A 14,745-nucleotide genomic window follows, 5' to 3' on the forward strand; every position below is an offset into this window, starting at 1 on the left:
GGGATAGTGTCCATGATGATGCTGGGTTTGAATTCTTGGCACTCTTCTGAGTCTTTGGGGGTCCCTGTTATCTCTGTTTTTTCTGATAGGTACCCTGAGCCTTGTGGGGATCCTTTAGTGGTGCCAAAAGATAATTTTGTACTGCAAGATCTTCCTTTCCTTTATGAAGTCACAGGGTCACATCTCCCACACTGACCCCCCTCATGGGGGTGATAGGTCCCTTGGAACCCCAGCTTCCAATTGTTGCACTGGCGGCGGTCCTGCAGTCCTTAGTTTCCCAGGTGGAAGTGGCGTGTGGGCAAAGGTCCAGGAGGAAGCGTGTCCCCCCTCCCCTGCTCAGGCTCTCTCCTCTGATTCTGAGTGTGATGCCGCTAAAGACGTGGCCTGTCCAGGGGAACTTAATATCACACCACCTGATAGTGAGGATGATTCTTCCATGGTCGCAGCAGCGAATTAAAAAGCGCGGGTAGACGCACTTATCACTCTAGTGCCTTAGACTTTAAGAAAGGAGGATGCGGCTGATGTAGCCACGGACATGGCTGTGTCGTTTGGTACGCATAAGTCACCTTGCACTCCAAAGGAGTTTCCTTGTGTGCCTTATTTTGACAGGTTTTCCTGTAAGGAATGGAAACAACCAAAATTACCCTTTGTGGTCCCCAAACGATTTGCTGTACATTACCCTTTTGGGGAGTCCCTTTTAAAAAAGTGGGCTAGTCTACCAGTCGTGGACCCTCCTGTTTCCAGGTTGAATAAAGCAACCATGATCCCAGTAGAGGAATTCCCATCCTTTAATGACCCGATTGACAAGAAAGCGGAGGCTGTGGCACGCAGCATGTTTACTATAGCTGGTTCGGCATTGCGGCCAGTCTTTGCCTCTCTCAGACCCTAACTGAATGGGCCAAGTTTTTGCGCCAGGGCCTGGGGGGTGAGCAGGTCCCCGCTGCTTATATTGATTTAGCGGACCAGTTGGTCCATTGGCTGCAGTTTATTTGTGATGCAGCTTTGGATACAGCTCCTTTGCTGTCCAAACTTTGTTTCAAAGGTGGTGATTAGGCGCATGCTGTGGCTTAAGAATTGGTCCACAAACCAAGCCTCTAGGAAAACTCTCATTGATCTGCCTTTTCAAGGCGGTCGCTTGTTTGGGGCTAGCCTGGATGATAAAAATAAGGGTATCACAGGGGGGAGAGTACCTTCCTGCCACAGTCAAGGAAAGGGAAGGGCCTCGCCGCAGACGGGGGCCCTCGTTCTCAGCCCATAGAAAATTATTTTGTGCTTCCGGGACTGAGAATAAGGGAAATAGATCTTTTAAATCTTCCCAGGGAGGTTCTAAGCAACCTTGGTCTGGTAAGCCTAGAAATTGTTTCCCAGCAGACGAGACTCCTTCAGCATGAAGGTCTGCCCTCCCCCAATATTGGGGTGGGGGGACATCTTCGCTGGTTTCCGGCCCAGTGGACTTCTTAGGTGAGCGTCAAGGAGATCCACAAAATGTTTCTTTTGGGGGTACCCAGAAAGGGGGACAAAGCTTGTCCTTTTCAGGGTTTTTGGGTCCTAAGTCTCCTTGTGTGGATTGAATTCCTGCAAAGGTTCAGGTGATGTCTAAACTACCTAAGGTCCCTTCATCCCTGTCCAGGGACTTTATTTACCTCAGTTTGATTCTATTTCTGACTAGGGTGGTCCTTCTTCTGCACAAACTTCAGGGACCACAGGATGCTGTCACACAGATAGTTTTGTCTCCTGCTTTGCATACATATTCTGAGTCTGGTGGTATCCACCTTCAAAACAGTTCTGTTTGCACAGTCTTACATGCAGCTCCTTTAGCAGGTTCGGCTCCACAGGAGGATACTGAAGTTCGTGACGAGCCAGGTACTGAGGGATAGAGGTCTGTCTGGATCAGTGATCCCTACTATGGCGAAGGCGAGGAAGTCGTGTTCCAGCAAGATATACCATCATGTGTGGAAAGCGTACATTTCTTGGTGTGAGTCGATTGGCGCTCATCTTCAATCCTTTTCTGTGGCTCGGATCTTAACCTTTCTTCAACAGGGCCTTGATCAGAAGTTGGCCTTGAGCCCCATTCTTGGTGGCTGTTACCTTGGCCCGCATTGTATCGAAATTGGCGGCATTATTCTGTCGCAGTCCCTATTTAGTGGTCCATAGGGATAAAGGGGTTCTTCATCCCTGTCCATCATTTCTGCCCAAAGTTGCCTTTGACTTCCATTTAAATGAGGACATTGTGTTGCCTTCCTTGTGTCCCAAGCCGACTAATCTCAAGAAATTTGCCTTGCATACCTTGGATGTGGTTCATCCAATTCAGGTGTATCTGGCAGCTACTAAAGTCTTTTCAGAGGTCAGACTCGCTTTTTGTGGTTTCGGACCAACCAAGAAAAGGGCTGGCCGCTTCTTCTGCTATCATCTCCAGATGGATGAGACAGAAGGTGACTCTGGCCTATTCGATTAAAGGTCAGGTTCCACTTTTCCCTGTCACGACGCATTCTACTCAGGCGCTGAGTGCTTTCTTGGGCCTTCCGTCATCAGATTTCAATATCACAAGTTTGCAAGCTCGGCCACTTGGTCGACCGTGCATACCTTTACAAAATTCTATAAAGTAGATACTTTGGCATCTGCGGATGCCTCTTTTGGCTGCAAAGTTTTGCAGGCTACTGTTTAAGAGAGGCTGTTCCCTCTTGAGTGGTGTTTTTATTTAAACTTTTATTTTTCAGATGGGGCTCCTGTGTACTGGTTAAGGGCTCTTAATCTTAGCCTTGGGTTATTTTCCCCACCCCTCATTTTCTTTTTGGCACTGCTTTTGGACGTCCCACTAATTATGAATTATGGAGCGCTGTGTCCGTCGATAAACGAAAGAGAAAATGGGAATTTTTGTACTTGCAGTAAAATCCATTTCTCTGAGTTCATCGACGGACACAGCACCAACCCCTCCATGGAGTTCTGATACTTCTGATACTGATTACCTAGAGCAGAGAGGGGGGTTTTGTACCAGCTGGGGATGGCTCATGGGCGTAGCCAGGTGTTTTTTGTTCTGCCTAGTCCTATTTCTGCAGGAGGCAATATAACCCACTAGTTATGATTTATGGAGCGCTGTGTCCGTTGATCTCAGAGAAATGGATTTTACAGTAAGTACAAAAAGGCCATTTTTCTTAACCTGCTAAATAATTTACATTTATAATTTATTGACTAAAGGTCAACCTATTCTTTAAATATATGAATGCAGTAAGCATCAGATTTGTTGCTATTAGAAGAGTCACACGTGCATGTTTTTTAATGTTTGTGTCACTTTTTAGTTAGCTAGAACTAGCTTCAGACAGTAGACAAAGTGGGCAGGATTATCTGTATGCAGACTTTTCCTATTTAACTGGTCATTAAGGGTTACCTGTAAATGATGTTCTGCCATCAGTTATAATTGCTTTGATATTAATGACTTTAGGTGCAGTTTGATCGTTACCTGGGGGCTCCAGATAATCTGCAGATGCCACAGCTGAATTTCTTCCTCAGTGCCACTGTGAAGTAAGTAACATTATTTACTACTGTAACCTTTTGAAACTTTTATCATTGCATCATTTGCAGCGATTTTCTCCTTGGAGAGCAGGCAGAACTCGAAATATGCTTTTCTTTATCGTTCATTAGGGGATATAGAGTTCAGTCTAAGACGAGCGGTTGTTGCTGCTCTCTATAGGAGATTGGATGCTAACAAACAAATCTGTTAGTCAGCCAAATATAACCGCTCCCACTCCTATTATGCTCTTTTCTTTTCTTTTTTTTCTACTTTCTTAAGAGAATCAGAGAGACTTTCTACAATTACAAGTCACCTTCTACTTCTATCAGAATCCACTTGTTCCTCAAGATCCTTCATTTGATGCAGAGCCAAAGGGCTCAATAATGCAATTTTCTGGATCTGTTGATCCTGGGAAAAGCCTTGGAGGCTGTGTCTGGGTCCCAGCATGCCAAAGATGCAGGGCTGACTTGTAACATGATCTTAGGGCACTGAGCTGTACTGCGGGCACTCTCCAATACACCTGGTGGACAGTGTGAGTCAGTTGCAGAGAACTGTACAGGTCCAGGCCTGAGATACACCTACTGGGCGAATTCTGTCCTTTACTTCTTAGCAAATATGCCCACTGGAAGAGGTGAAGACTGGATGTGGCATGTTCCCATGGATCCTGTCTGGCAACTTGTCTGCATTGTTGGGACCACAGGGCATCTTCTAAACCACCACTGCAGTAAGTTAAGGGCCTTTTCCTTTACCAGAGCCTGGTGCATGCTGCCTCATCGGATCCTGGGCTTCTGGTGTAAGGTCATGCAGGTGGAGCTTTAAGTTGCAGGCAGTCCCCTGCTCTCTTTTTTATTGCACCTGTTAGCTATTGTTTGCTGTGTTGCCTTCAGTTGGACTGCTTTTGGACTACCCAAAGGTGAAAGACTTCCTATGTTCCTCAAAGGAGACCAAAGAAAAACAGATTTTTGTACTGTTCTTTTTTTTTTTTTTTTTTCTTGGAGTTCATTGACCTTATCAACCCCACTGTGTTTATGATCATGTTTTTCGTACTGCTTTGCCACAGAACTGAGCCATGCTGGTAGTAGGAATGGTTATCCTGAGCTAGCCTACAGATTTTTTTTTTTTGCCATTGTCTAAGCCTCCTGTAGTATAACTGGAAGGTGAAAGACTTCCTGTGTGCTTTAATGGATTCCAACAAAAGGATTTTACAGTGAATATATTTTTGTGCAAACATTAAAATATTAATATAGAATGTACTACTTTATTGTACATTTTCCCTTCACCAGAGCAGCATGCTTTATAATGGAATGAGTGACCCAGTGTAGCTTAGGTGCAGCGCCAGTTGATATACTAAGAAATAGCAACATATATATATTTTCTTTTTTTTTTTTTAAAGAAATGTTCACTAGAGATGTTCATGTGTTTAAGAGCATTGCTGGAGAAATGAGTGCTCAACTTTTGAACTGGGAAAATGTATTCTTGCTGTTAATTACTTGAAGTGACTAAGATTTCATTGCTGCCATCCACCAGTATGATAAGCTATTTAAAGAGACTTTGGCATTATTAAAAAAAAAAAAACAAAGCAAACTTCTGCTTGTATAAACTGCAAGTAACTGCAGCAGCCCTAAGAAACCTATAGTTAAAGCCAAATGACAGGCTGTTCCACCAGGAAAAGCACCAGCATTTATTGATGTTACGGAAGTTTACTAGCCCCTTCCTGCCCCCTGCGCGCATTCATGGCCAGTGAGGCAGCCCATTATAGTCATTCCCTCTTACTGAATGCCCTGTTTATGTAAAATACACACAAACAGATCATACTGCCTCTGTCTTGCGTTTGATTAGATGTTGCAAGGCTAGCCTGGAAGTGGGCAATAAGCTCTTTCTTGACTCCGCTTTGCGGAAAGTAAGCTGTGGAGTGCTTTCCAGGTTCAGAGCCATTGGCATTGCCTCTGTGCCTGCCCTGTCTCTAATGACTCACATAGTAGGCTGGTCAGACCAAGCTCTCTCAACTTTATTGGTCACCAGGTGCCATTATTTATTATTTTCTGACTGTTTGGCCATGGAGTTTTGCATACCTGGGCACTACAGGCTCTTTCCCACCATACAGTGTCAAAGAAGCTTCTCACTGCTGCTGCAGCTTCTTGCAAAGGTCCATATGAAACTTTGATCTTCAGTCTATTCCTGCTGCCTGCCTTTAGTGACTTTGGTCAGCTCTGGCCTTCTGACTTTTCACCTACTACCTGCTGTCCAGGGTTTGTAAGTGTTGAAGGCCTTACTGCATACTCTGACCCTTTTGCACTGCAGTCGCAATGTGTCTGATTCTAGTGAGTAGGGGACAGTCCCGTGTTACAGGGTGCTCTCAGCTTACTTTCTACTAACCGCTCTGGGAATGTTTGCAGTGCGCCTTTTCATGGTGTAGCCTGAGGTCTATCCCATCCTAGGATGGCTCCATTGTGTGTAGCTGGATTCCATGTACTCTTGGCTGAGGTTTTTACCATGACCATGTAAGATTATATGGCACAACTGACCCAGTTCTTTTAGTTGCTGCTACCCCCCCCCCCCTTCACCAACATCGAATATTTACCCATGGTCTTAGTGCCATCAGAGCCATCAGTTACTTTGATTCTAAGTTGCTCCAAGTCCTTGACTAATGAGCATACCCCGGACAAGGTCCAGTCTACTGCTATTGCTTGCAAGTTACAGGGATAGTTTCAACTCTTATTGATTGATGCAATGCACACCACTCTGAAATGAGAGGATCAGCTTGTTGCTCCTACAAGTACTGTTTCTCTGTTTTCTATTTTAAGACTCCTGAGGCTGCTAAGAGTTTCCCTTGCTTTAAGGAGATTGGAAGCACCCTTGTAGATGGTTTGCTCCCACTAAGCGCTTGCTGGCTTTGTATCTGTTTTGTGAGGATTTTGTTCAGAAGTAGTCCATTGCCTGTGCATATCCAGACATAAGGTGTTTACCATACCAGAAAGGATGCACTCATACAGTGCCTTGGAAAAAGTATTTATACCCTTTGAAATTTTCCACATGTTGTCATGTTACAATCAAAATCTTTGTTTTATGTGATCGACCAACACAGAAACACATAATTGTGAAGTGGAAGGAAAATGATAAATGGTTTTCAAATTTTTTTACAAATATGTGAAAAGTGTGGCATACATTTGTATTCAGCCCCCTTTATTTTGATACACCTAACTAAAATCCAGTGGAACCAATTGCCTTCAGAAGTCACCTAATTAGTAAATCGAGTCCACCTGTGTGTAATTTAATCTCAGTATAAATACAGCTGTTCTGTGAAACCGATTGAGAACCTTAGTGAACAAACAGCATCATGAAGGCCAAGGAGCACACCAGACAGTTCAGTAATAAAGTTGTGGAGAAGTTTTAAGCAGGGTTAGGTTTTAAAAAAATATCCCAAGCTTTGAACATCTCGTGAAGCACTGTTCAGTCCATCTTTCGAAAATGGAAAGAGTATGGCACAACTGCAAATCTTGCAAGACATGGCCGTCCACCTAAATTGACAGGATGGGTAAGGAGAGCATTAATCAGTAAAGCAGCCAAGAGGCCCATGGTAACTTTGGAGGAGCTGCAGAGATCCACAGCTCAGGTGGGAAAATCTGTTCACAGGACAACTATTAGTCATGCACTCCACAAATCTGGCCTTTATGGAAGAGTGGCAAGAAGAAAGTAATTGTTGAAAGAAAGCCATAAGAAGTCCCATTTGCATTTTGCGAGAAACCATGTGGGTGACACAGCAAACATGTGGAATAAGGTATTCTAGTCAGATGAGACCAAAATTTAACTTTTTGGTCTAAAAGTAAAACGCTATGTGTGGACAACAAACACTGCACATCACCCTGAACACACCATCCCCACTGTAAAAAAAAATGGTGGTGGTAGCATCATGTTGTAGGGATGCTTTTCTTCAGCAGGGACAGGGAAGCTGGGCAGAGTTGATGGGGAAGATTGATGGAGTCAAATACAGGGCAATCTTAGAGGAAAACCTGTTAGAGTCTGCAAAAGACTTAAGACTGGGGCAGAGGTTCACCTTCCAGCAGGACAACGACCCTAAACATACAGCCAGAGCTACAATAGAATGGTTTAGATCAAAGCATAATCATGTGTTAGAATGGCCCAGTCAAAGTCCAGACCTAAATCCACTTGAAAATTGCTGTTCACAGATATTCTCCAACCAATCTGACAAAGCTTGAGCTTTTTTGCAAAGAAGAATGGGCAAAAAATTCACTCTTTAGATGTGCAATGCTGGTAGAGACATACCCAAAAAGACTCACAGCTGTATTTGCAGCGAAAGGTGGTTCTACAAAGTATTAACTCAGGGGCCTGAATACAAATGCATGGCACACTTTTCATATATTTTTTTGAAAAAAATGTTGAAAACAATTTATCATTTTCCTTCCACTCCACAATTATGTGCCTCTTTGTGTTGGTCTATCACATAAAATCCCAGTAAAATACATTTACATTTTTGGTTGGAACATGACAAAATGTGGAAGGGGTATGAATACTTTTTCAAAGCACTGTATTTAACCACTTACCGCAAAGTGACGTATGGCTACGTCAGCAAACTTTGCGGGGTTATACCGGGATGATGCCTCTAGCTAGAGACACCATCCCGGTACTGTGGTTTAGAGCCAACGGTCGGCTTTCCATCGGTAACGACCGATGCGGCTCAGGAGCCGCTCCATCGTTACCCGGGTGAGCGGGAGGGGACGCCCCCCCCCGCCACCTTCCGTGACTTTGCCCGGGCCTTCCGTCCCACGGAAGCGGCTTCGATCGGGTCTCCGATGACGTAACTCGGAGGCGGCGTCCATGACGTCACTTCTGGGTTACTCTGCTGCAAAAGGCGGCAGATTTAAAAAAACGGCTGTATGCAAAATTCGGTAGTGTAGTGGAGGGGTCTAGGGTCTTTTAGACCCTCGATCCCTCCATAAAGAGTACCTGTGCTACATGGTGCAATAACAATAACCTGCTCCTGCTCACCTCCAAGACAAAGGAGCTTATTGTGGACTTCAGGAAGGAGACAGGAGGCACACATGACACCACCCACATCAATGGGATGGCTGTTGAGCGCATCTCCAGTTTCAAGTTCCTGGGGATCCACATTTCGGCTGACCTGTCCTGGGTTATCAACACCTCCAGCCTAGTCAAGGAGGCTCACCAGCACCTCTTTTTCCTGAGGACACTTAAGAAAAATCAGCTCTCCTCGGATATCCTGGTGAACTTCTACCGCTGTGCAATAGAAAGCATCCTGACCAGCTGTGTCACAGTCTGGTATGGGAGCTGCTCTGTTGCAGAGCGCAAGGCACTGCAGCGGGTGGTGAAAACTGCCCAGCGCATCACAGGGACTTTACTCCCAGCCATGGAGGATATTCAAAAGAAACGCTGTCTGCGCCAAGCTCGCAGCATTCTTAAGGATTCCTCTCATCCGGCCCATAGTCTGTTTACTCTTCTGCCTTCCGGCAGGCGTTTCAGGTGCCTCCGGACCAGGACCAGCCGACTAAAGAACAGCTTTTTTCCTAGAGCTGTCTCTTTAGTGAACTCTGTCACTCACTGATACACTATCATATTTTCCTCACACTTTGTTTTTTCGCTAATGGACTGTCTATTCAAAAACTTGTGCTCACCGGGACACTGATCTGTGTATAGTAATAGGCATCTGTATATTATGTTCATAGTGCATACATATATATAATTTCATCTGTATACTATTGTTTATACACATATATATTCATATTCATCTGTATTTTTCATAGTACATATATATTAATCTGTATACTATGTTCTTAGCACATTTATATTCACCTGTATACTACATTTATAGTATATATACATCTTTAAATTACTGTTTATAGTCTATATTATCATTCTATTTAACTATGTAAATCATGTAAAAACTGTATATCCTGCATTTGCTGTTATTGCACTCTGGTTAGACCCAAACTGCATTTCGTTGCCTTGTACTTGTTCATGTGTAATGATAATAAAGCTGAATCTAATCTAATCTAATCTGTCACTGCATATTGGTGTCACAAGGGATGTTTACATTGCTTGTGACAGCAATAAAAGTGATCAGATTTTTTTATTTTTTTTTAAAAACCTGTAATAAAGTTAAAAAATAAAATAAATAGGAAAAAAGAAATAGGACCCGATGTCCGCCGGGCACTCGCGATCATCCGTGACAGCGAGAGAAAGGCAGACGGCTAATGTAAACAAAGCCGCCTGTCAGTTCTCCCTGTGTATGAATGGTGATCAAATGGTTCTACTATGTAGGACCGTTGATCACTGTTCTTACACGGCAAGCCACAGCCAATCACAGTTAGAAACACGCCCCTAGGACACACTTAACCCCTCCCTCTCCAATACAGTCAACTCCTTCACTGCCAGTGTCATTTTTACAGTAACAGTGTATATGTATAGCACTGATTACTGTAGTAATGTCACTGGTAACCCCAAAAGTGTCAAAAATGTCAGTCAAGGGTCCGATCTGTCCGCCCCAATGTCGCAGTCCCGCAAAAATAAAAATCGCAGATTGCCGCCATTACGCGTTAAAAAAAAAACAACAAAAATGACAAAAATCTTTCCCTTTCTTAGTAAACGCAATAACTTTTGCGCAAACCAATCAAAATACGCTTTTTGCGATTTTTTTTTTTTTTTTTTTTTCTTTTTTTTTTTTTTTTTTTTTTACCAAACATATGGTAAAAAAAAAATTGGCCTAAAATGTTAAAAAAAATTTTGATTTATACATTTTTTGGGGGGAATTTCATATAAAAAAATGTGAAAAATATTGTTATTTTTGCAAAATTGACGCTCTTTTTTTGTTTATAGAGCATGATAAAAAAATTGCACAGGTGATCAAATACCACCAAAAGAAAGCTCTATTTGTGGGAAAAAAAGGACGCCAAATTCGTTTAGGTACAGAGTCGCACGACCGCGCAATTGTCCGTTAAAGTCATGCAGTGCCGAATCGCAAAATAGGCCCTGGTCAGGAAGGGGGTAAAAGCTTCCGGGGCTTAAGTGGTTAATGGACTCAAAGAAAAGGATTTTACAGTGGATTTTACTATTTATTTATTTATTTATTTATTTTGTAGTGTTGAACTCATTTTTTGTGTGACTTTCACATTTTTTTTGGCTTGCTCTTGCTTTGCTTCAATTAATCATTTAAATATAGCAGTGTAAAGAAACTGGATCAGAAAATATATAGAAAAAAAATTGAAAACCCTTTTAACCACTTGCCCCCTTCGGAAGATTTACCTTCCCTTCCTGACCAGGCCATTTTTTTAGCGATACGGCACTGCCTTAATTTAGCTGACAATTGTCCGGTCGTGCGACGCTATACCCAAATAAAATTTGTCCTTTTCTTCCCTGCAAATAGAGCTTTCTTTTGGTGGTATTTGATCACCTCTGCATTTTTTTAGTTTTTGCGCTATAAACAAAAAAAGGCAAACAATTTTGAAAAAAAAAAGTATTTTTATGCTATAAAACCTATCAAAAAAAAAAATAATTAACATTTCTTCAACAATTTAGGGCCATATGTATTCTGTTACATATTTTTGGTAAAGAAAATCTGAAAAAGCATATATTGATTGGTTTACGCAAAAGCCATAGTGTCTACAAACTATGGGATATTTTTTCTTTTTTTACTAGTAATGGCGGCAATCAGTGACTTACAGCGGGACTGCGATATTGCTGCTGATGGGTTAACGGGCAAACAAAGGATTACAGTGGGACTGCAATATTCCTGTGGACAGGGGTTAACATCAGGGGCGATCAAAAAGCCTGTGGTGTAAGTGCCCCTGGGGTGGCATCCCAGGGGTGCCTTAATTCTCACTGGTGAGGGGCAGCTCGCCTTGAGTTTTCGGCACCTTGGTCACTGCACCATGCACACCTTTTTCGCACCTGCCTCTTGGGACAGGCCTTTTGGCTTAGACCAGAGGAATTTTTTATTCCGGCCGAAAGGCCTGCCTTGGTACCTCACATGGCACCATAGCACTTCCCCCACTTCCCCTTCCCCCACCTTTTTGTTTGTGTGTTTTTATTTCTTTGTTGTTGTGTCACTTCACTATCACTCTTTTTTCCTGCACGACTTGGAGGGTGTGGGTCCTCGGGCCCAGCCTTGAGTCTTGGGAGGGGGTGGATATGGCCTTCTGGCTTAGTTCGCCCTCTCTCATGGGGTCTCCCTTCGGGGGAGCCCCACCTAGTACTTGGGGTGGGCTGTTTCGGCAGTCCCCCTGGAGAACGGGGTCTGTCTGGTTCCGGCCAGACGGACCATAGGAAGTACCTTAAATCCCTGTCAGGAGTCTTGCACCCCGGGGGATCGAGGTTAGGGTCCTACCTCTTCGGAGGGAAGACCATTTCGCACACCCTGTGCACTTTTTGTGTTTCCACGTTTGCGTGTGTGCACTTTTTTATGCACCGGGTGTAAGTCTTTTGAGTGTGTTTCACACGCCACAGGCTTAAAAAAAAAAAAAATCAGGGGCGATCAAAGTGTTAAATGTGTTCCTAGCCAGTACTTGTGTACTTCTAGGGTAAAACTGCTATAGGGCAGTCAGCAAATGGTTAACAAATACCAAAATTGGCAACCTTTGGACAGACTTTAATCCACATAATAGTGAGCCAAAGGAGGTTTGACCGAGTATACTGACAAATAAAAATATGAGTTGCAAAAATGAGCTAAGGTCCTGTTGCCCTGGTTCATAAAGTACATGCATAAACGTTTAAATTCCTACAATGTCTTTCAGAGGTCTATAATCCTATATTACATTTAGTTACCATTCTTTATTTCTCCAAATAGAGAATTAGATCTGTTACTTTTAACAGCTAAGGTATTAATGAAGACTGTCAGTGACACCTCTTTGTTTAGTTAAAAATACGGATGTATTCTTGTTTCATCATAAAGAAAAAGAACACAGAATTGTTTCCCATTTTAAGGGTCCTGTGTTTTTCATGTAAACATGCAATCTGTAAGGGACAGACTTACTTTACAACTACAAACATTTGCATTGTCTTAGACATATTAGACCTTTTATTGAGGTGTGACAGTGTTTTGCGTCAAACTTCCACAAACTTCCAGCTTTATTAAGTCTTCTTACAGATGAAGGTTACATTGACCCAAAGGGCATGCAAGGAAAAATATTGCATTTACTGTAAGCATTATTGCAGGGCAGGCAGTACAGTTTGACTTATTGTGTCTACAAAGAACATTAGAAAAAATCCATTTGTGTTTATGTCATACTTGTGCCAAGTATCAGGGCAGATTAATCATGAAGTCCTTCTACTATGCTTTCAGTGAGTGTCCCATCTTTATTAACTGTCTTTCCCTCAGATGCAGAGAATAAAAAGAGAACATAAATAGTTTAAAATGTAAAATTCATTGCATTAAAACATTTTTTCACTTTCGTTCATTGACGAACACAGCTCCAGAATCGTCTTGACCATTGGGTTATGCTGCCCCCTACAGAAGTAGGACACTAGGCAGGAACAAAAAAAAAAAAAACTTTACCACGACTCCTGGGTTCCCCTCCTTCCCACATGGCGTCCCCCCCATATGTTGGGGTCCCCCATGGACCCACTTAATAGTGTTTTCTAATTTTTGCCTGTGTGGTTCCGCTGGTTAAACATGGAGACCCTGGAGCACATTTCACCACCTAATCCCCTCTGAGGCGGCGGGCCTTTCTGGTTCCCAGTCCACCCTGTCTGCAATGGCGGTGGATATGGTCAGGGCTGCTGTTAGAAATCGCGGGGCCCCGTAAAGACTACCTGGCAGGGCCCCCCCAAGAAAATATTAAAGATATATTTCGCTAAAATTAGCTAAAAAATCTAAATCACTATTAGCAGACACAAATATAACATAACTCGCATAATTCCTGCTAAATCTAAAAAAAAAAAAACGATGTTAAATAAAAAAGAAGATGAGATGAGAAAAATATACAGGCTTTGAGCTCAGTGATCAGAGAGACAGAGAGAGAGAAACAAAGTTACAATTTACAAATAAACTCCTGAGCAGAGATAAGTGCTGGGAGGGGGGCCCACACAAGGGAGGGGGATTAGTGTGGGACAACTGTCTCTTTCTCAACAGATAAAAGCTGAAAGCAGGGAGAGAGACAGATCAGATTCAGGTGCTGGAGGAAGATTTCTGTATTTGTTGTCCATCACTAATTCCCCTCTCTGTGTGGGCCCCCGTGTGCTCGGGCCCCCTACAAGAGGGCTGGTGGTCCCCCCTATAAGCGGCCCTGGATATGGTCCTGCATAAACTGACCAGCAAAAAGTGTCCAATGCCTTCACCTGCCTCCTCCCATCTCCTCAGATCCTGAGTCTGGTCTGGCCGCCGCGGGTACGAGTTGCCCTACTGGTTCTGCGTCCACGCACCGTGAGTGCTCTCATAGTGAGGATGATTTCTGTTCTACTACAGCTGCGCCTGAAAAAGCGCTGGTGGATGCATTGATTGTATCGGTGCGGGAAACTTTAAAAATGGAGGATGCGGCTGCGTCGGAGGCGCCGGTCACCTTCGGTACCCAAAAATCCTCAAAAGCGGCAAAGGTTTTTCCTTTTCCCGCCTTTTTTGACAAAATTGTCACGAGTCAGCGGGGTTGCCCTAAACCGCAATGTGGCAGTACCTAAGCATTTCGCTAGAAGGTATCCCTTTGAAGAGTCCCTGTTAAGAAAGTGGACAGTCCCACCTCTGGTGGATATTCAGGTTTCCAAACTGAATAAATCCACTCTAATTCCGGTGGAAGAGTCTCCAGCTTTTAAAGACCCTTTTGATAGGAGAGCGGAGACCTTGGTCCGACACGTTTACAATGGCCGATTCAGTCCTTAGGCCGGTGTTCACCATTGCCTTGGTGTCCCAGACCTTGACGGAGTAGGCAAAGCTTTTGCGCCAGGATTTGGAGGGGGAACAGCTTCCCCCCTGCCTTTGCGGAGACGGGGGACCAGTTGGTCCAAGGGTTGCAGTTTATCTGTGATGCCTCTCTGGATGCAGCTCCCTTAGTTTCTAGGCTATCCGTGACAGCAGTGGTTCTTCGGTGAATAATATGGCTAAAATGCTGGTCTGCGGACCAAGCTGCCAAGAAGGCCTTATCAGATCTCCCCTTTGTGGGGGATCGCCTGTTCTGGTCCTCCCTGGATGAAATCATTAAGGGACTTACAGGAGGGAAGAGTACTCTCCTCCCACAGGCTTCCAGGGGCAAGGAGTCTTGTCACAGACGTGGTCC

At 43.7% G+C, this 14,745-nt stretch overlaps 1 protein-coding gene across 1 annotated transcript in view; it reads left to right on the forward strand.

Annotated features, from left to right (window-relative positions):
- COG6 (component of oligomeric golgi complex 6) overlaps positions 1 to 14,745 on the forward strand; it is a 229,994-nt gene that overhangs the window by 205,650 nt on the left and 9,599 nt on the right. Inside the window, exon 18 of the mRNA XM_082246503.1 lies at positions 3,440 to 3,519. Within this exon, the coding sequence (XP_082102629.1) occupies positions 3,440 to 3,519 (80 nt within the window). The remainder of the gene's footprint in view (positions 1 to 3,439; positions 3,520 to 14,745) is intronic.

Source organism: Pelophylax lessonae, assembly GCF_965119305.1.
Source record: "Pelophylax lessonae genome assembly, chromosome: 2".
In the NCBI taxonomy this organism is placed as follows: Eukaryota; Metazoa; Chordata; class Amphibia; order Anura; family Ranidae; genus Pelophylax; species Pelophylax lessonae.